The sequence below is a fragment of the Oncorhynchus nerka genome, linkage group LG12 (assembly GCF_034236695.1).
Source record: "Oncorhynchus nerka isolate Pitt River linkage group LG12, Oner_Uvic_2.0, whole genome shotgun sequence".
In the NCBI taxonomy this organism is placed as follows: Eukaryota; Metazoa; Chordata; class Actinopteri; order Salmoniformes; family Salmonidae; genus Oncorhynchus; species Oncorhynchus nerka.
In genome coordinates this window covers 42,129,383-42,152,584 of record NC_088407.1, presented here as the reverse complement: position 1 = coordinate 42,152,584, position 23,202 = coordinate 42,129,383, and the positions used below count along the sequence as shown (strand labels likewise).

General features: G+C 40.8%; 1 protein-coding gene across 1 annotated transcript; it reads left to right on the top strand.

The window, feature by feature from the left end:
• Nucleotides 1–2,230: 2,230 nt before the first annotated feature.
• LOC115139091 (matrilin-3-like) lies at nucleotides 2,231–21,274 on the top strand. The gene is made up of 4 exons (XM_065024998.1): nucleotides 2,231–2,694; nucleotides 5,151–5,720; nucleotides 14,151–14,300; nucleotides 21,228–21,274. The coding sequence occupies exons 1-4, from the start codon at nucleotides 2,346–2,348 to the stop codon at nucleotides 21,272–21,274; spliced, it is 1,116 nt and encodes a 371-aa protein (XP_064881070.1). The 5' UTR covers nucleotides 2,231–2,345.
• Nucleotides 21,275–23,202: the final 1,928 nt, after the last annotated feature.

Below are 23,202 nucleotides of genomic sequence, written 5' to 3'. Positions count from 1 at the left end.
ACTGGTGAAAGTTGTCCTTTGATCTGAAGAGTCCAAATTTGAGATTTCGCCATGTCTTTGTGAGTCGTGGTGTGGGTGAACGGATGATCTCTGTATGTGTATTTCCCACCGTAAACCATGAAGGAGGAGGTGTTATGGTGTGGGGGTGCTTTGCTGGTGACACTGTCTGTGATTTATTTAGAATTCAGGGCACACTTAACCATTATGGTTACCACAGCATTCTGCAGCGATACACCATCCCATCTGGTTTGGGCTTAGTGGGACTATGACCCAACACACCTCCAAGCTGTGTTAGGGCTATTTTACCAAGAAGGAGAGTGCTGCACCAAATGACCTGGCCTCCACAATCACCTGCCTCAACCATATTGAGATGGTTTGGGATGAGTCGGACCGCAGAGTGAAGGAAAAGCAGCCAACAGGTGCTCAGGATATGTGGGAACTCCTTCAAAAGACTGTTGGAAAAGCATTACAGTTGAAGCTGGTTCAGAGAATGCCAAGAGTGTACAAAGCTGTCATCAAGGCAAAGGGTGGCTATTTAAAGAATTTCAAACATAAAATATATTTTTGGTTACTACATGATTCCATGTGTTATTTCATAGTTTGATGTCTTCACTGTTATTCTACACTGTTATTCTACAATGTAGAAAACAGTAAAATAAAGACTGTTTTCCAGAATAGGTTATATTATATTCAAGCTTTGCTCAAAGAAGCCAACTAAAGTAATGTAGTTTACATAAGTTTGATCACAAAGGCTGGTCTGAGTGCATCTCCTCACAGTTTCATTCAGTAGTACAAGACAATTCAAATGTCATTTTATCACAGTGGGAATTTATATCTGTGATGGTTAAATGATGTCTTACCCCAGAGTGTAAGAGAGAGTACATCACTTCCAGCACATCTCCTTGCTGAGGGTGGCGTTGATCAAGCACTGCTTCTGCTGGGGTGAGCCTGACGTTCTGCATGTCACGCCGCATGTCTAAAATAGGGGGGAAAGGGGACATAAAGTAAAAATGTCCATGCATCTACCAATTCAATGTTTTACACAATATTGTATCATATTTGATAGGCATGCCAGATAGAAATAAGTCACGGGCTGGATCCAGCCGCACACACACACACGGCAGCAACTTAATATATGTTGTTTAGAAGGATAATCATCCAAGTTAACTTCAGAGAGTAGGCATTCCCTATGGGAAATATGCAAATACGTGCTGAAACAGGACAATAGGCTTTGCCAAACCTCCTTCCTTGTTCTACCCACTGAAGGGTGAGTCAAGGTACAAAGTGTTTCACTGATACACCTCATCACTGTAGGAACCAGTTGTTCCACATTGTATTGCCATGCCTTATGATGCATCTGACAGACACCTTTATGAACACAGATCAGACCTGCATCGGCTCAAATACTGCAATGATTGAGCTTGTCTGTCACAATGGAACCAAATGAATTGTCCCAAAAGTGCAAACCAGTTGAGTGAATCCAGACAGTAAAAATCACAGACCACCTGGGGTGGACTGACGGTTTCACCATTGTTCTAATCTCATTTAAAGTCTTGGGGATTGTCGTCACCCTTCTGGTGGCCATTTTGTTTGCCCGTGGCCAGAGGCTACTTCTGCTTCCTGGAAATGCTTCCCCTGCTGGCCTGCTTTTGCTGTATCCGTTTTTCTTGGGGCAGCCAACGTAGACCACCTGCCAGGTCAGTCTCCCTCTCTTTGGCATGGCCTTCACTCTCTGCATCTCCTGCATCCTGGCCAGCCTTCTCCAGATCTTTGTGGGCTTCACCTTTGACCTGAGGGATCAATTATCAATGACAAGAATGCCATCAGAAACATAATCTGAAAACACTACAAACAGAAAATCGGTCACCAGTAATAGAGATTGGAAGCATGGAACTTTGCATAAAACAATATGCAAAAAAAATCGGTATCTATTAGCATTAACATTAACATTGGATGCTTTTTTGTAACAAAGTAATTGAGTTTCTAATGACAAACTAATAATCTAAACTAAGCAAATATTAATGATATAAATATTAATGATATAGGCCTCATCAATTGTAGTTGTGTTAGATGTGTATTAGATTGAATTGAGAATCAAATTGAGAATAAAACTGATCACACCAATAAGCTTGCATGTGCTTGTATGTAACGCTAGAGGTCGCACTTTGCATGAACAATTAAAACAAAATTACGTCCCTTTTCTCCTCCAGAACAACATCACATAGTTTGCCTTCCATAGCCACTGTTCGGGTCGCACAAACCAACCCAAAACGTGTGTAATGCTTTCTTCTCACCTCTGGATTGGACGACCTTCTCCCACGCATTTAGCCTGGTGATGGTTAAATATGCCCCCAGAGAGCAAATGTTTGTATTCATGGTTTAGTATTCTGAATTGCTTCTTGAGAAGTAGCTTACCTAAGAGAACCAACTGCCACAGGATGACACTGTTAATCGGAGGACTCGTCTGTTGCATGTCGTTGCTCGCTATGGAGGTCCAAGGAACATACCGACTTCATGGAGGATACCATCCTCGGCAGCATCACGCAGACAGCCCTATCATGCCACCGCAAACATTTCAGCGGAGTATTCAACAGCAACAACCGTTTCAGAGTGCTCCACAAGGACAGCAACAAATTGGAAATGTTCAGCAACCAGCTCAGTTGTCTAAGAATCAAAAAACGATTGATTTGGGAGGTTGGTTCATTTTCGTACAATGTAGGCTATTTTGTAATAGTACGCACATTTATTTTCCTTTAAGTTTTATTGCTCTTCATGACTTTACATTTGAGATAATTTGGCATTGGCGTCAATGTATTATAAAAGTTCTGAAATTTAAGCGGGTATTGGCCAATCCTCGGTTATTATAGAATAAAGGCAGATATTCATTTTTTACTGTAAATAAACTTTCTTATCTTGCCATACAATTGCATACATTTTGAAATTCGTTAGCTGGAAAATGTTAACCAAATAGCACACCAAAGGAAGGACTGGTCAATGTGTACTCAAACCTTTGGGCTAGGCTATATTAAATGTTATGACTATTATTTCCATACAATAATGGATTTATGAAGCACTTTTCCAGGAGTTCAGAACACTTTACGTTGTGTGAAATTGAGAAACAACCGACTGTATATGTTGGTAGCTTAGTAGCTGCAATAAGCATAAACAAATGCTGATGGATAATAGTCTCAATTGCTAGCAGACAGACTCTCACTGATGCTTAAAGCTAATAACAGCAGGCTAATGTACTTCACACCATCCCCATGTAAGTCATAGGCCTCTTATTGCACTTGAGGCAAACAAAATAACCATTGCTCTACTACTTTTTTTACATTTACATTTAAGTCATTTAGCAGACGCTCTTATCCAGAGCGACTTACAAATTGGTGCGTTCACCTTAAGACATCCAGTGGAACAGCCACTTTACAATAGTGCATCTAAATCTTTTAAGGGGGGTGAGAAGGATTACTTTATCCTATCCTAGGTATTCCTGAAAGAGGTGGGGTTTCAGGTGTCTCCGGAAGGTGGTGATTGACTCCGCTGTCCTGGCGTCGTGAGGGAGTTTGTTCCACCATTGGGGGGCCAGAGCAGCGAACAGTTTTGACTGGGCTGCGCGGGAACTGTACTTCCTCAGTGGTAGGGAGGCGAGCAGGCCAGAGGTGGATGAACGCAGTGCCCTTGTTTGGGTGTAGGGCCTGATCAGAGCCTGGAGGTACTGAGGTGCCGTTCCCCTCACAGCTCCGTAGGCAAGCACCATGGTCTTGTAGCGGATGCGAGCTTCAACTGGAAGCCAGTAGAGAGAGCGGAGGAGCGGGGTGACGTGAGAGAACTTGGGAAGGTTGAACACCAGACGGGCTGCGGCGTTCTGGATGAGTTGTAGGGGTTTAATGGCACAGGCAGGGAGCCCAGCCAACAGCGAGTTGCAGTAATCCAGACGGGAGATGACAAGTGCCTGGATTAGGACCTGCGCTGCTTCCTGTGTGAGGCAGGGTCGTACTCTGCGGATGTTGTAGAGCATGAACCTACAAGAACGGGCCACCGCCTTGATGTTATTTGAGAACGACAGGGTGTTGTCCAGGATCACGCCAAGGTTCTTAGCGCTCTGGGAGGAGGACACAATGGAGTTGTCAACCGTGATGGCGAGATCATGGAACGGGCAGTCCTTCCCCGGGAGGAAGAGCAGCTCCGTCTTGCCGAGGTTCAGCTTGAGGTGGTGATCCGTCATCCACACTGATATGTCTGCCAGACATGCAGAGATGCGATTCGCCACCTGGTCATCAGAAGGGGGAAAGAAGGGAAGAAGGGGTTCTTCCTCCATCATGGTGGACCAAAGTACATGATAATAATTACAGGTTTAATAGCTATCACCAGCCACCCGGGAAATGGCCAGTCATGTACCTCCGGGCCACAGCACCACCCCCTCCACTTGAACAGCCGGTCAGTACCCCAAGCGGCTCCACCACTCCCATCATCAGTGCTGACACAGGTAGAAGACTTTAGGCAAAAAACAAAAACCTCCTTTTGATTGAATCCCTCATGGACTGATTGGTTTCTGGGTATAAATTTGAATCGGAACCCCCCCTCTTCTGTTGGTGTTTTTATGTGGTTTTCTTCCTTTATTTTCTTCCTTTTACAATCTCTTTGTCCTGGGATTGAGCAGATGCTGTCATATAAGTCACTATTCGGTAGTTTTTTTCCTCCTCTGCAGGTGAGTCTTGGGAGAAGTAAACATGAACCTTCTATTTTGTTTACTATATTACATTGAAATGGGTTTGGTGTCCATGTTTACTTTCTTCGGAAATGTTCAGAATCTTCTCTCACTAAGCTTTCTCACTAAGCTTTCATCCACTTTTTCTTCAGACTTCTTAAAACTGTTATTTTTACTGCTGTTTGTAGTATTATTTCTGTGTGTGCTGAAGCATAAACGGTTACCCGCTTAAAACTAACGCTCCCATGCAATCTATTTGAAATAGTAGCACCTAGTAAACTCACCAGTAAAACATATCAAGCTGACTTGCTAAAACCCTCAGTAACTCCAGACCTGAATGTGAAGCCTGAATGTGTTTGATATACAGTAGATGTGAAAGTGTGTAGAGAGAACCATTCCACACTGGGTGGTAAAAACCAATGTCAAAATTTTCCCTCCGCAGGAACCCACTGCAAAAGCCGGCCCCTCGACCTGGTGTTCATTATCGACAGTTCACGTAGTGTGCGCCCCACAGAATTTGAGAAGGTCAAAATCTTCCTGGCTGACATGGTCGACACCCTCGACGTTGGCTCGGATGCCACGCGGGTGGCCGTCGTGAACTACGCTAGCACGGTGAAGATCGAGTTCCTTCTCAAGACGCACTTCGACAAGGCAAGCCTGAAGGCAGCGCTGGCCCGCATCAAATCTCTAGCTGCTGGTACAATGACTGGCCTGGCTATCAAGACGGCCATGGAGGAGACCTTCACTGAGGAGTCAGGCTCCCGGCTAGCTAACAAGAACATTGCCAAGGTGGCCATCATCGTAACCGATGGACGTCCCCAGGACACGGTGGAGGAGGTGGCCGCGGCAGCGAGGGTGGCAGGCATCGAGATCTACGCAGTGGGGGTGGACAGGGCGGACATGAAGTCCCTGCGTCTCATGGCCAGTCTGCCCCTGGATGAACACGTGTTCTACGTGGAGACCTACGGCGTCATTGAGAAGCTCACGTCCAAGTTCAGGGAAACCCTGTGTGGTAAGAGCGTGAGGCAATATTTTATTTATTTTTCATCTGTATTTAAGCAGGGAGTCATGCTGAGACCATGGTTTCTTTTGCAGATGAACCCTGCATGAAAACATCAATAAACAACAATTACACTATACATACAGTACCAGTCAAAATTTTGGCCACACCTACTCATTCGAGTTTTTTTTACTATTTTCTATAGTGAAGACATCAAAACTATGAAGTAATTCGTATGGAATCATGTAGTAACCAAAAAAGTGGAAAACAAATCTAAATATATATATTTTTTTTTAGGACAGCTTTGCACATTCTTGGCATTCTCTCAACAAGCTTCATGAGGTAGTCACACAGAATGCATTTCAATTATCAGGTGTGCCTTGTTAAAAGTTAAGTTGTGGAATTTCTTTCTTAATGCGTTTAAGCCAATCAGTTGTGTAGGGGTGGTATACAGAAGATAGCCCTATTTGGTAAAATACCAAGTCCATATTATGGTAAGAACAGCTCAAATAAGGCAAGAGAAATGACAGTCCATTATTTTAAGACATGACGATCAGTCAATATGGAACATTTCAAGAACTTTCAAAGTTTCTTCAAGTGCAGTTACAAAAACCATCCTCCTCCATGCTTCACGGTGGGAACCACACATGAATAGATCATCGGTTCACCTACTCTGTGTCTCACAAAGACACTGTTTGGAACCAAAAATCTCCAATTTGGACTCATCAGACCAAAGGACAGATTTATTGGCCCAAGCAAGTATCTTATTTTTATTGGTGTCCTTTAGTAGGGATTTCTTTTCAGCAATTTGACCATGAAGGCCGATTCACGCAGTCTCCTCTGAACAGTCGATGTTGAGATGTGTCTGTTACTTGAACTCTGTGAAGCATTTATTTGGGCTGCAATTTCTGAGGCTGGTAACTCTAATGAACTTATCCTCTGCAGCAGAGGTAACTCTGGGTCTTCCTTTCCTGTGGCAGTCCTCATGAGAACCAGTTTCCTCATAGTACTTGATGGTTTTTGCGACTGCACTAGAAGAAACTTTCAAAATTCTTGAAATGTTCCGTATTGACTGACCTTCATGCTTTCAACTCCTCCAACTTGAAGGACTTTTGGAGATCGACAGGCTAAGTCATGTTTTGTCCTCCTATAACATGGGTGTACAATCCCTTAAGGGCCAAAGTCCAGCTGATTTGTGTGTCTTCCTTGACACCTACTTGATCAACTATTGTTATTGATCACCCAGGAAGTACACATATCTGGTTTCTCAGGTCGAAACTAGTTGGTTAAAAATCAAGAATGCAAACCAGCAGATGAGAACTGGTGTTGTGCACCTGTACCCAAAATACATTGATTCATGTGTTAGGTACACAAATCATAGAATAATAATTGTCAACATTTAATGTGTAACAGCAGTCTTTGATTAGATTCCGTATGATAACCCTCAACTGACCAATTAGAAAGTAATTGGTAATTTACATGAATCCAAAACGGATTATTCCTGTTCACGATGATGATGTTGTCAGACTAAGCCAATCAGCTGTGAGGATGTTTGTTTACAGGTGTGAATGCCTGTGCTTTGGGACACGACTGCAACCACATATGTGTCAAGAACAACCACAACTCGAAACCTACAGATCCGGGATCAAACTCGGATCTGTAGTTACGCCTCAAGCACTGCACTGCCTTAGACCGCTGCGCCACTCAGGAGGTCCTAACACCATTTTGAGTGTAACATTTCAGAAGTTGTAAAACTCTAAAATGACTCCAAATATCTTCCCCTCCAAATGTAAAGCCAGTTGTCCCCCCCCCCCCACTCAAGTGTTTTATATGAATGCATGTTTCCTCATTCCATAGCTCTGTAATCCTTAGACGTAGGTTACTTTCTAAATGCAATCAAATCAAATTGTATTAGTCACATGCACCGAATACCTTACGGTAAAATGCTTACTTACAGTGCCTTGTATTAATCCCCCTTGGCGTGTTTCCTATTTTGTTGCATTACAACCTGTAATCTAAATGGATTTTTATTTGGATTTCATGTAATGGACATACACAAAATAGTCCAAATTGGTGAAGTTAAAAATTACTTCTAAATTCAAAAAAAGAGAAAGGAAACTGTAAAGTGGTGCATGCATATGTATTCACCCCCTTTGCGATGAAGCCCTTAAATAACATCTGGTGCAACCAATTACCTTCAGAAGTCACATAATAAAGTCCACCTGTGTGCAATCTAAGTGTCACATGATCTGTCACATGATCTCAGTATATATACACCTGTTCTGAAAGGCCCCAGTCTGCAACACCACTAATCAAGGGCCACCACCAAGCAAGCAGCACCATGAAGACCAAGGAGCTCTCCAACCAGGTCAGGGACAATGTTGTGGAGAAGTACAGATCAGGGTTGGGTTATAAAAAAAATATCAGAAACTTTGAACATCCCATGCAGCACCGTTAAATCCATTGTTAAAAATGGAAAGAATATGGCACAACAACAAACCTGCCAAGAGAGGGCCGCCCACCAAAACTCACGGACCAGGCAAGGAGGGAATTAATCAGAGAGGCAACTAAGAGACCAAAGATAACCCTGAAGGAGCTCAAAAGCTCCACAGCTGAGATTGGAGTATCTGTCCATAGAACCACTTTAAGCCGTACACTCCACAGAGCTGTGCTTTACGGAAGAGTGGCCAGATAAAAGCCAATTGCTTGAAGAAAAAAAAGCAAACACGTTTGAGGAGTCTCCGACATGCTTTTTGGTGAAAACCAAACATATGGAAGAAGGTACTCTGGTCAGATGAGACTAAAATGTAGCTTTTTGGCCATCAAGGAACAACGCTATGTCTGGCGCAAACCCAACACCTCTCATCACCCAGAGAACACCATCCCCACAGTGAAGCATGGTGGTGGCAGCATTATGCTGTGAGGATGTTTTTCTTTGGCAGGGACTGGGAAACTGGTCAGAAGGAATGATGGATGATGCTAAATACAGGGAAATTCTTGAGAGAAACCTGTTTCAGTCTTCCAGAGATTTGAGACTGGGACGGAGGTTCACCTTCCAGCAGGACAATGACCCTAAGCATACTGGTAAAGCAACACTTGAGTGGTTTGAGAGGAAACATTTAAATGTCTTGGAATTTAAGTCATACCACAGATTCAATTGAGAATCTGTGGTATGACTTAAAGATTGCTGTGCACCAATGGAACCCATCCAACTTGAAGGAGCTGGAGCGGTTTTGCTTTGAAGAATGAGCAAAAATCCAAGTGGCTAGATGTGCCAAGCTTATAGAGACATACCCCAAGAGACCTTCAGCTGTAATTGCTGCAAAAGGTGGCTCTAAAAAGTATTGACTTTGTTGGGGTGAATAATTATGCACGCTCAAGTTTTGTTTATTTGTCTTATTTCTTGTTTGTTTCACAATAAAGAATATTTTGTGTCTTCAAAGTGGTAGTCATGTTGTGTAAATCAAATGATACAAACCCCCCAAAAATACATTTTAATTCCAGGTTGTAAGGCAAGAAAATTTGAAAAATGCCAAGGTGGTGAATACTATCGCAAGCCACAGTACGAGCCCTAACCAACAATACAGTTAGAAAAATATGGATAAGAAAAATCCATTAAAGGAAAAAGTAATTAAAGAGCAGCAGTAAAATAACAATAGCGAGATTATATACAGTGGGGTTCCCGGTACCGAGTCAATGTTTCGGGGGCACCGGTTAGTTGAGGTAATATGTAGGTGGAGTTAAAGTGACTATGTATAGATGATGACAACAGAGAGTAGCAGCAGTGTAAAAGAGGGGGGAGCAGTGCAAATAGTCTGGGTAGCCATTTGATTAGATGTTCAGGAGTCATGGCTTGGAGGTAGAAGCTGTTTAGAAGTCTCTTGGTCCTTGACTTTGCGCTCCGGTACCGGTTGCCGTGTGGTAGTAGAGAGAACAGCATATGACTAGGGTGGCTGGAGTCTATGACCATTTTTAGGGCCTTCCTCTGACACCGCCTGGTATATAGGTCCTGTATGGCAGGAAGCTTTGCCCCAGTGATGTACTGGGCCGTTGGCACTACCCTCTGTAGTGCCTTGTGGTCGGAGGCCGAGCAGTTGCCATACCAGGCAGTCTTGCAACCAGTCAGAATGCTCTCGATGGTGTAGCTGTAGAACCTTTTGAGGATCTGAGGACCCATGCCAAAACTTTTCAGTCTCCTGAGAGGGGGAATAGGTTTTGTTGTGCCCTCTTCACGACTGTCTTGGTGTGCTTGGACCATGTTAGTTTGTTGGTGATGTGGACGCCAAGGAACTTGAAGCTCTCAAGCTGCTCTACTGCAGCCCCGTCAATGAGAATGTGGAAGTGCTCGGTTCTCTTTTTCCTGTAGTCCACAATCCGTTACAGTTAGTAGTCACCTGTCCAAAATTGTAATCAGTAACGTAACTTTTAGATGACCCAAACTCAGTAACGTAATCTGATTACATTCAGTTACTTTCCCCTTAAGAGGCATTTGAAGAATAAAGAAATGTATGTTACCAATTGAACAACATATATTGCAGGATAAATCAATGTTAAAGTTTACATAGCTGGCCATACACTACCGGTCAAAAGTTTTAGAACACTTACTCATTCAAGGGTTTTTCTTTATTTTTTACTATTTTCTACATTGTAGAATAATAGTGAAGACATAAAAACTATGAAATAGCATATATGGAATCCTGTAGTAACCAAAAAAGTGTTAACCAAATCAAAATATATTTTCAATTTGAGATTCTTCAAAAATCCACCCTTTACCTTGATGACAGCTTTGCACACTCTTGGCATTCTCTCATTCAGCTTCATGACGTAGTCATCTGGAATGCAATTCAATTAACAGGTGTGCCTTAAAAGTTTTGTAGATTTGCTTTCCTTGGTGAGTTTTAGCCAATCAGTTGTGTTGTGACAAGTTATGGGGGTATACAGAAGACAGCCCTATTTGGTAAAAGACCAAGTCCATATTATGGCGAGAACAGCTCAAATAAGCAAAGAGAAACGACAGTCCATCATTACATGAAGGTCAGCCAATATGTAAAATGTCAAGAACTTTGAAAGTTTCTTCAAGTGCAGTCGCAAAAAAAAAAAGTGCAATGATGAAACTGCCTCTCATGAGGACTGCCACAGGAATGAAAGTTCCAGAGTAACCTCTGCTGCAGAGGATAAGATTATTCGAGTTACCATCCTTAGAAATTGCAGCCCAAATACATGCTTCACAGAGTTAACACAGAGACTGTGTGAATCAGGAATTCATGGTCGAATTGCTGTTAAGAAAACACTACTAACGGACACCAATAATGAGAATAGACATGATTTGGCCAAGAAACATGGGCAAAGGACATTTGACTGGTGGAAGTATGTCCCGGTGGAAAAATAGTCTGGAGTCCAAATTTGAGATTTTTAGTTCCAACCGCTGTGTCTTTGTGAGATGCGATGTTGGTGAGCGGATGATCTCCGCATGTGTATTTCCCACTGTAAAGCATGGAGGAGGAGGTGTTATGGTGTGGGGGTGCTTTGATGGTGACACTGTTTGTGATTTATTTAGAATTCAAGGCACACTTAACCATCATGGCTACCACAGCATTCTGCAGCCATACTCCATCCCATCTGGTTTGCTCTTAGTGGGACTATCATTTGTTTTTCAACAGCACAATGACCCAACACACCTTCAGGCTGTGTAAGGGCTATTTTACCAAGAAGGAGAGTGACGGAGTGCTGCATCAGATGACCTGGCCTCCACAATCCTCCGACCTCAACCAATTTCAGATGGTTGGGCTGACACAGAGTGAAGGAAAAGCAGCCAACAAGTGCTCACTCCTACTCTATGTAGGAGCTTTATTATTATTTACCTGAGCATGACCTCAAAACTAAGGACTTATTAGACAGCCCTACTCTGTTGTTTGTGATTTTGTTGTCATGGACGACTGATTGGGCTCATGGAATGGCATGCTTTGAGCACTACTGAAAAGTGCTTTTACATGTGAAATATTAATGCCATGTGCTGCATTTGCTGTAGGCCTATTGTTTTCTTTTTTTGTTGAGGTTCTTTGATATCTTGATAATATACAGCTGTTTAAAAGGGCAAATCCACAAATGGAAACAATAACAAAACTGTCGCCCCGCCTATGTTTTGGTAAAAAGCTGAGGGATGGGCCTGGAGAAATGTAACCGCTCTCAGATTAATAGACAGAGCTATGGATGCAAGGACTGACCATCCATGATATCACAATTATTGTTTTGGCCATGTTATGAAGCTGTACAGTGTTTGTTTATATTTACAATGTTTACAAATATTGGAGAAAAACTAACTTATATTTTGGGTTGAAGCTGAACAAAGTTGAACAAAGCTCATAAGGCATTTACAAGTTATATTCTTCTATATATATATATATCCATTGATTCTTGAAGAATATAACGTATAAACCAACTGACACACTCCATGAGAACCATATATATAATTTATACATCCAAAAATTGATGTAACAACTACAGATTGCCAATTTAAGTCTATCAAAAGTGTGCAAATTTGAGCATGTGTCCATTAGGCCTATGGATTACACACTACGCATTTTTCACTGGCTGTCCACTGGTTTCAAAAACAATGATTGATAGACAGCTTAAACTTCTTGAATTCAACCATTATTGGGTTCAAATACACATTTAGATTTGTGAACAGCCATCCACAACAATCACAATCCGTAAGGCGCAAATAGCAAAATGAGAGAGCAGAAGTGTGAATCACATCGATGCACTATGTAGATATCAATGATAAGTGATATCCTTATCGCCATAGACTACACCACTACTGTCATCCTTACCTCCAAGCGTTTATTCAAGTTGGGTAATCTTTGGATGTCGACAGCAGTCGTATCATTGGAAGAGATAGATTGGACTACAAACGCCTATTCCTGCACTTTTCCTGCGATCCCTCAAACACATTTGGTGAGTTATTATAATGGTCTCTGACTTGTGGTCAGAGTCGCTTAGGTGGAACAAACTTAAACTTGCTCCTGTTTTCAATGCTGATTTGAATATAAATTGAGAAAACAGAAGTGTCCGATTTTTTTCGCAAACATCCTTTCAGAATTTAAAAGTAACTCTTGAGTAATCATCTCGTTTTTCAAAAGTATCTGTTGTCTGATTACAATATTTTTTGCTGGTAACGTAATGGATTACAGTTACCGGTTTTTGTAATCCATTACATGTAATCCATTACTCCCCAACCCTGCATCTACCCTACCTCAGTTTTGGGTTTGTCTAAGTGACCCTTGTTCGGTCTTCCTATCTTTCCACAGGTGTGGAGATATACACAGTCGGTGAGGTTAAAACAGAGGACATAGAGCTCCAGGACATAGCCTCTGTGCCCCTCAGCCAGCATTACTTTCACTTGGCCAACTTTAGCACCATCGACTCCATAGCTCACACCTTAAAGAGCAAGTTGTGCCAAAGTAAGGAAGAAGGAAATGGATGAGCATAGGGAGGTACAGCATGAACTAGCTGCTAGCGGAACAGGATTTAGACACAGAAAAAGGACACAAAGGAGCTCGGCCATCTGACTTGTTTTTGGCCTCATGCGTTTGTTGAACCGATGCCTGGTTATCTCAAATTGCATGCCTTCACCTATGGTTTGCTTCAAATCTTCGGGAGACCTTGAAAATCGAAGTATATGAACTATTAGATGATGGGTGTAGAAAGTTCAGGGAGTGTTTTAATAAATAAAAGAAACAATGACCACGAAACACAAACAAGGCACTGACATGAAAACAGAGAATAACACCTGAGGAAAGATCCAAGGGGTGTGACAGATATAGGGAAGATAATCAAGGAGGTGATGGAGTCCAGGTGAGTGTCATGAGGCACAGGTGTGCGAGACGATGGTGGCAGGTGTGCGGGATAATCAGCAACCTGATGACCTAGAGGCTGGAGAGGGAGTATATGTGACAATGGGTTTGTGTTATGATGAACAAGTGCTTGAATGAATGGCTGGCCCACCGCCTTGGTTAAAGCCTTAAAGTGATTGTTAAACTTTTGCAAAACCCAATTGATTTACCACTGACTTCCCCTCAAAAAGCACTTGACACCACTTGACTGTATGCAATGTCTGTATTTGTAGTATTGACTTTACATTAAGTCAACTAGTTGTCACACTTTTCATTAAGTTGCTCCAAAACCACGTAGTAAAAGGCAATTATAATATTTGGTAGCAATTTGTAACTCCACAATTTGTTTCCTTGTAACCAATATGGAAAAGGGTTTTAATAGATTCCTAGGTGTGGATGCAGTGTCACGTTATTACACTTTACTGTGTAATACTGAGTAGCCTATCAACTTGTTAGCTATAACTTGTTTAAAATGGGAACTGGAGTTACTTAATGTACATTTCTATATAGAAATGTCAATTTATTCTTCTGCCACTGATGTCTCTTTCAGAGGATGCGAACGAGATGAGTGGGAATAAGCTGAGTGAAAACGCATGCATGTGTGAGGCTCAGATTGCCTTCCAGATGAAGATGCAGTTCACCATACAGGAGCTGACCAGCAAACATATCCTTTTACCTCACCATTGTTTTATAATGGGTGGTATTTATTTATGTAGCAATTCTACAAGACCTCAAAGCTACTACAACCAGCTGCAATGTTGTACATACAGTATGTCTGCCAGTGGTGTAGCACAGTTCTGAGTGGATTTATTTTTCTTCCACGGGAAAGAGAGAAAAATTTGCAGTTTGATAGCTAATCTCATGCTATTGTACACATTTTCCATGAGGCTGAGAGAAAATGTTGCTGTTTTCGAGCTCAGGGATTCTTGAAAGATGGGAAAATCTCAATATTTGTCTCAATATTAACAACATTTGAAGTATATACACATCTGTTAAAAAGTTTGCAGTCACTTAGAAATGTCGTTGTTTTCCATAAAAACATACCTGAAATGAGTTGCAAAATGAATAGTCAAGACGTTGACAAGGTTATAAACAATCATTTTTAATTGAAATAATAATTGTGCCCTTCAAACTTTGCTTTCATCAAAGAATCCTCCATTTGCAGCATTGCAGACCTTTGGCATTCTAGTTGTCAATTTGTTGAGGTAATCTGAAGGGATTTCACCCCATGCTTCCTGAAGCACCTCCCACAAGTTGGAGTGCTTGTTGGGCACTTCTGTACGTACCATACGGTCAAGCTGCACCCAAAACAGCTCAATAGAGTTGAGATCCGGTGACAGTGCTGGCCACTCCATTATAGACAGAATACCAGCTGACTGCTTTTTCCCTAAATAATAATAATTATTATTAATTATAATTATAATTATTGCATAGTTTGGAGCTGTGCTTTGGGTCATTGTCCTGTTTTCTCCAATTAAGCGCCGTCCACAGGGTATGGCATGGCGTTGCAAAATGGAGTGACAGCCTTCCTTTTTCAAGATCCCTTTTACCCTGTACAAATCTCTCAATTTACCACCACCAAAGCACCCCAGACCATCACATTTCCTCCACTATGCTTGAAAGATGGCGTCAAGCACTCCTCCAGCATCTTTTCATTTTTTCTGCGTCTCATGAATGTTCTTCTTTGTGATCCGAACACATCAAACTAAGATTTGTCTGTCCATAACACCAATCTTCCTCTGTCCAGTGTCTGTGTTCTTTTGCCCATCGTAATCTTTTATTTTGATTGGCCAGTCAGAGATATAGCTTTTTCTTTGCAATTCTGCCTAGAAGGCCAGAATCCCGGAATCGCCTACGTTATGCCAAGAAACTGAAGATCTCGTACAACGCTGTGTACTACTCCCTTCACAGAACATAGTTAGAGCACACTCGCTCTAACCAGAATAGAAGGAGGAGTCGGAGGCCCCGGTGCACAACTGAGCAAGAGGACAAATACATTAGAGTGTCTAGTTTGAGAAACAGACGCCTCACAGGTCCTCAACTGGCAGCTTCATTAATTAGTACCTGCAAAACACCAGTCTCAATGTCAACAGTGAAGAGGCGACTCTGGGATGCTGGCCTTCTAGGCAGACTGGCCAATAAAAATGTAATATTTAGATGGGCAAAAGAACACAGACACTGTACAGAGGAACTCTGCCTAGAAGGCCAGCATCCCGGAGTCGCCTCTTCACTGTTGACGTTGAGACTCAAAACAGGCATTTGTAAAATATGAAAAATGATTAACTGGAAAATCCCCTATTAAAAACAACCACTCTATCAGATCTTTCAGGACTCTGACAGAGTTGATGTTAGACAAAAATCTGACCAAGTTGATATTTTACGGAGTTGACAAAAATCATTCAAGTGGTATACACAGTAGCAATTTAGTTTTTCCTCAGTTGCTTTATGACTCTAAAACCTAATTAAAAATGACATATTTGAAACAAAATGAATATTCTATTTTAATCTATCAGGCAGATGGAGTTGACCATTTATGGTTGTGACTGTGGTGATTCCAATATTGTTTGTTTAAATCTATCAAAAGTGGAGAACTTTACAGATTATGAGTTGTCTTGTTTCACTACATGTAGTGAGGACAAGAATAAAGGGTCCTTATGGTATAACTGACCCTGCTCATTCCTGATTTAAAAATCTGACGCAGTTAACCAAATCTCCAGACGCAATGTTTTGAGAGAAATATTCTTTAATGCAAGGAACAACATATGATAATTTTCAGTTAATATTTATTTTTGGAAGTTTTTTTAAATTTTTAAACACATTTTTGGAGAGTTTGAAATTGGGATCCTTAAGATCCGGACGAGGGCATTTCCAGACAGAGCCGACATGGAAATGAATTATGAATTATTCCAAAAACATTTCTTTTTTAACTTATAAAATTCCTGTAAATGTAAAATTTCAGCTCAAATAATGCAAAATAAATACAATAAAAAATACTTTTTCCTGACTTTCAAGACTCCCTGAGCTATTTTCCTGCTATTCTACACATTTTGCCATGGCTGAGAGATAATTCCATGTAATAAAAGAAAATCATGTTTTATGATGTGTTCATATGCTATCTGGGGGGACCCCAACCTCCCCATAAGGAGACCTCTAAAAGTATAGGGCCCTTACGGGGGCTACAGGGGTGTGTGCTACACCAGTAATGTTTACATATATTGCTCTACTTTAAAATGTTACCTTTTCCTCTTTCCGATTCCAGAGACAAAGCACTATGACAGTTTAAGATTGCTGATATGTATATAGTGTATATGTATTGAAGAAGACAAATGTTTCCTTGACTGTTATGTCCACTAGATGATCTATCGAGGAAAGTGACCCAGTTTGGACGAATGTGTTGATTCTAAAGACGATGCTGCAAAGAGACCATTCAGAGCTCACCCAGTTAACCTCAATCTAAAATTTCTGTACAGTTTTCCTGTTTTTAGCAACTTTCATTATTAACAACAGTCCATTTTGGAGGTATAGATTGAAGGAAGTTATACAGTAGATGTGTTGTACATATAAGACATTTTGTTTACCATTGAATGACTTGGCCAATAGTGTTCCATTTTCTCACAACAGATAACCCCCATTTCATCCCATTTAGGCTAAGAACAAAGACCGAAGTAGATTTCTTTGCACAATAATTTGCTCCCCATGGTAGCACCTATCCAGTTAACAATATTCCATATGTATTTTATCTTCCACTTATAATGAAAGTGTAGAGGAAGCAATAGGCTATATCACTGACAAGTGATTTGTTTCCTTATTGTGGCATTTGCAAGATAAATGAAAGACACATTAAATGTAATTTATGTTAATGCATAATTATTGAGTATTCCTTAACTTGTATTTAAATAAGAAAATGAGTTTGTCATATTCATGTGGCTTATGGTTTGTGTTGATGAGGTAAAAGGAAGTGTGCATTTTTGTGTAGTTTGTGTGTGTATATCAACATACAGTGCCTTCGGAAAGTATTCAGACCCCTTGACATTTTCCACATTTTGTAATGTTACAGCCTTATTCTGAAATGGATTAAATTTTAAAAATCCTCAGTAATCTACCCCATACCCCAAAATGATGAAGTGAAAACAGATTTTTAGAAGTTTTTGCAAACGTAATAAAAATAAAAAACAGAAATAGCTTATTTACATAAGTATTCAGACCCTTTGCTATGAGACTCGAAATTGAGCTCAGGTGCATCCTGCTTCTACAACTTGGAGTCCACTTGTGGTAAATTCAAATGATTGGACATGATTTGGAAAGGCACACACCTGTGTATATAATGTCCCACATTTGACAATGCATGTCAAAGCAAAAACCAAGTCATGAAGTTGAAGGAATTGCCCTTAGAGCTCCAAGACAGGATTGTGTCGAGGCACAGATCTGTGGAAGGGTACCAAAAAATGTCTGCAAATCAAATTTATTTATATAGCCCTTCGTACATCAGCTGATATCTCAAAGTGCTGTACAGAAACCCAGCCTAAAACCCCAAACAGCAAGCAATGCAGGTGTAGAAGCACGGTAGCTAGGAAAAACTCCCTAGAAAGGCCAAAACCTAGGAGGAAACCTAGAGAGGAACCAGGCTATGTGGGGTCTGCAGCATTGAAGGTCCCCAAGAACACAGTGGCCTCCATCATTTTTCAATGGAAGAAGTTTGGAACCATCAAGACTCTTTATAGACCTGGCCGCCCGGCCAAACTGAGCAATCAGGGGAGAAGGGCCTTGGTCAGGTAGGTGACCAAGCACCCGATGGGAGAACATTCCAGAAGGACAACCATCTCTGCAGCACACCACCAACCAAGCCTTTATGGTAGAGTGGCCAGACGGAAGCCACTCATCAGTAAAAGGCATATGACAGCCCGCTTGGAGTTTGCCTAAAGACTCTCAGACCATGAGAAACAAGATTCTCTGGTCTGATAAAACCAAGATTGAACACTTTGGCCTGAATGCCAAGCATTACGTCTGGAGGAAACCTGGAACCATTGCTATTGGGAAGCACGGTGGTGTCAGCATCATGCTGTGGGGATGTTTTCAAAGGCAGGGACTGGGAGACTAGTCAGGATTGAGGCAAAGATGAATGGTGCAAAGTACAGAGAGATCCTTGATGAAAACCTGCTCCAGAGTGCTCAGGACCTCAGACTGGGATGGAGGTTCAACTTCCAACAGGACAACAACCCTAAGCAACCAGCCAAGACAACACAGATGTCGCTTCGGGACAAGTCTCTGAATATCCTTGAGTGGCCCAGCCAGAGCCTGAACTTGAACCCAATTGAACATCTCTGGAGAGACCTGAAAATAGCTACGCAGCAACACTCCCCATCCAACCTGACAGTTCGTGGGAGAATCTGGATAGAAGAATGGGAGAAACTCCCCAAATACAGGTGTAGCGTCATACCCAAGAAGACTCGAGGCTGTAATCGCTGCCAAAGGTGCTTCAACAAAGTACTTTTTATAATTTAGCAAAATCTTAGAATAAGGCTGTAATGTAACAAAATGTGGAAAAAGTCAAGGGGTCTGAATACTTTCCAAATGGGTTATATTTTGGATGTTTGTACAAATGTGTCATGACGCTGCCCTCTTTGGGTACAGCAAGCCCCATCCCCCTCTCCCTGTCTCCTACACCCAGGCTGCTGTGGTCAGAGAGAGGTCGTAAATTATCTCCTCATGGCCACAGTATAGAGACAGAGTGAATTTTCATAGAGAACAAAGGAATTTCTTCCACCTCACAGAACTTGAGGTCCGAACAACATTTATGTTCTGGAGAAGGTATAAAAGATCGGTGAAGAAACCAGCTACGAACAGGTCCGTTTGGTACAATTTTGTGAAACTCATGTGAGACAATACGGCCACATTACCATAACGCTGTTTATATACTAGCCTCAGATATGAGGCTTACATCTAATTGTTGTATAAGATGAATGAGAATGATACTGTTTGAGAAATTGTGTAATGTGATTGTGGACTGTTTAATGAAGGAAACTCCAATTCCCTTTGGAGTTTAACTAAATCAGAGGACCGCCCATGAGCACAGTTATGGTCGGGCATCCTGGGACAGGCCCTTTTCTGCTCTCCCGAATAAAACCCCCACTTTGAGAATTTCTCAACAGACCATGTTGCTCTCAATTATGAGAGGACAAAGGTTGCAGACCAGCTTACCTCGATAACGAGAGGGCCAAGTTTTGAGACCAGACTGCTGAATCTTTTAACCATACCTTTTAAGGATGTTGCGAATTTTCGCAGCTTTTTGTTAAAAATCGCGCAACATTTCAGCGCCCTGCTATTCATGCCAGGAATATAGTACATGCATATGATTAGTATGTGTGGATAGAAAACACTCAGACATTTCCAAAACTGTTTAAATCACGCCTGTGGCATTTACAAAACGGGTGTTTCATCGAAAATTGCATGAAAATCTGTTCACTGAAAATGGAAGAATATATCCTTCCGCGACTACAGGCAATTGTTAAAAGTGAACCGAATTAAATAGAGCCGAGTTTACACTGCCTACAGCTTCCACAGGTTGTCTAGAGTCATGTCATTTGATTCGCAATTGATTCTTGGTCTAACCCAAACAAGGGAACTCCTTCCCTAATGTCTCCGCCCAGATCTTTGGCCGACCATTTCCAGAAATCTTTTTCTCTACGGACAAGCTAAACATTTCACATCGCCTCCTGAGGAATTTTATCGCTTATTAACGTGTACTAATACCTAAAGTTGCATTACAAAAGTATTTCGAAGTGTTTTGTGAAAGTTTATCGTCGACTTTTTGATTTTTAAAAAACGACGTTACGTTATGAAATGCAAATTTTTTTTCTATACTCGCACAGTATTCTTAGCTCGATATCTAGGCTATATATGGACCGATTTAATCGAAAAAAGACCCTAAATGATGTTTATGGGACATCTAGGAGTGCCAAGAAAGAAGCTCGTCAAAGGTAATGAATGTTTTATATTTTATTTCAGCGTTTTCGTTTGCGACGGCTAACGCAAAATCTGTCATTTTAGGTAACGTTGCAGTATTTTGAGGGTGCATGGTATCAGATAATAGCTTCTCATGCTTTCCCCGAAAAGCATTTTACAAATCTGACTTGGTGGATAGATTCACAACGAGTGTAGCTTTAATTCAGTATATTGTATGTCAATTTTAATGAAAGTTTGAGTTTTATCAAAAACTATACGTGGCGCACTTGAAATTTCCGCTGATTTGATCCCCACAGCGGGAGCACTTCTCTAACAAGTTTTAAACCCTTAGACTATCGATAGACAGAATAGGAACAAGTCTTTGATATTAATTACTAGTCTGCAGCTAGGAATTCGGTATCATTGAACGCGAAGACCGACAACCGCCGAAACATCTATCCATAATGCCATGAATGAATGTCACTCTGAACTACCCATTCTAACCACGACAGAGAGGGCAGAAAAACTCTCCAACAGAAACAAACTTTTCAACAGAGACCCCGATGACACACTGAGCGTAAATATATATTTTGATTGCAATTGTTCCCAAATGAGTGAGCGTTCATGTGCAAATGATTAGCATTTCAATTGTTATAATTATCAACTGTGTGTTGTCTTATCTCAGCCGACCCCCACTTCCCTTTTGTACAACAAGCCGCCATGCCAGTTTAGCCCATTAGGGCACATTCCCCTATCATTTCTTGTAACCATATTTACTTTGTCTGTTTGTGTGTGCACTTCTGTGATTGTTTAGTTAGTTAATAAATAAATGATTTAAGACAATTGATGTATGGATGACTCATAGTGAAGACTGGGTTCGCACAGATAACCAACAATTTTGGAATGTTTGGAATGAGACTCACGTGAGGTAAAGAAGAATTCATTAATCAGAATTGAAAATATATTAGGAAAAATATAACTTTGTAATCTAAATATTTTCCTTGGTGCCCCGAATTCCCAGTTGATTACAGTTACATGATTAATCAGTTTTATCGCATAAAGATTAATATTCAGTTTAATGATGCCAAAGACACGACAAATGTATCCATTAAATACAGATTTTGACATTGTTTCTGACTGTAATTTGTTTTGCACAGTAAACATTTCAAAATGTCTTAAAGACTTAAGTGTTACATGGATATAAATAAGTCAAGCACAATATAACAAACATAAGATAACATAAGATAAACATAATACCTTTGCTGGCTGTCTATCAGCTACCAAACAATTTGTATTCAGAATGGAGAGGCTGAAAAAAGATTGTGAACTTGAAATGGAATGTTAACAGACTATAACTATAGGATAAAAACATGGCATAATGTTGCCAATGTGGACAAGCATGCCACATTTACCAGACTGAGCCATATATATTCTAATACTAATGATAGATAGATAGATATTAGATATTAGATATCTAATAGATATTCTAATGGCATTTCCCATTGCAGAGGTGTTTACATAAATTAATGGGATATTCTCTCTTTTGAGATAATAATCTTGGAATAAAGAGACAAACATGTATTTGCTCACTCTTCCCAAGTTTCTAAAGAGAAGCAGAAGGGAGTGCAACCAACAAGGATTACAACACAACACAGAAATCATTATGGACTACAGTTACCACAATGTTGAGAGCTGAAGCCTCGATGATGCACTTTCTAGTGTGTGGTTACCAGGGATAAAGTGGAAGTGATGCAAAAAAAGCTAGCTTGTTAAACGAGTTCATGGAGAAAATCATACTTTTCAGATTAAATAAATTAATATCTACCAATGAATGTATCTTGTGTGGTGTTAGCTATATTCAGTATCTAGTAAGGAAACTGTTTGACAGCAAAGTCTGAATCTCATGCTAACTTCAATAAACAAGCGAGCTGCTAGGTAGTTTATCACTTTTATACAACGGGTTACCAACATATTCAAATAATGATTTACATATTTTCATTATTTTAATTTATTCATACTATTTTATCCTTCCACAAGATATAGTCCTGACACAAATCTAGGGTTGCTACCAAGCTGGCTGGTCGTTCATTCTATCGGTTGGGTTGCCAGAGATGCTACCAAATCGTTAAATCTTTTTGTTCTGTATCTATGGACGCAACCCCGTCGTTCATTATAAATATTCTATTGCCATACTGGCTTATCCCTTGCTTGCTAGCTAGCCAACTACGGCTAACTTACAGTCACGTCAAACAGCAGAGCCAGAAAAACAACAAAGTAGCTGCATTTGCATTTGTTTAAACTGTTTGGATACATCTATAACAATGACCTAATGATTTCACCTGGCAGAGAAAATGTGCTCTCTCGTCAGGACACTGTTGTTCTGAGGAGCTAGCCAACAACACAGCTAACACAATCACTTTAAACTGAAGCTGGAAAGACTGCAAACTAGCTGCACTTTGTTTCTTTTGACCTGTTTTCTATTGATATTTCTTTGTATACATCCATAAAAATTATGCTGATTCATGATTTCGACTAGCTGAGAAAAGCTGCCTTCTTGTCTGTCTCATCCCGACTCGTTCATTACTATGTGACAACTGGAGATAGAATTTGAATTTTGCAACAATGTTGCAGAAAGCAAGGTTTATACAAATCGCCACTGT

Bases quoted from the DNA above. Each gene is read 5' to 3' on its own strand.
- LOC115139091 (XM_065024998.1), top strand. From the start codon at position 2,346: ATGCCCCCAGAGAGCAAATGTTTGTATTCATGGTTTAGTATTCTGAAT. The intron at 5,721-14,150 runs GTAAGAGCGTGA...TGTCTCTTTCAG, and splicing joins GTTCAGGGAAACCCTGTGTG to AGGATGCGAACGAGATGAGT. The intron at 14,301-21,227 runs GTATTTATTTAT...GTCTTATCTCAG, and splicing joins CCATTGTTTTATAATGGGTG to CCGACCCCCACTTCCCTTTT.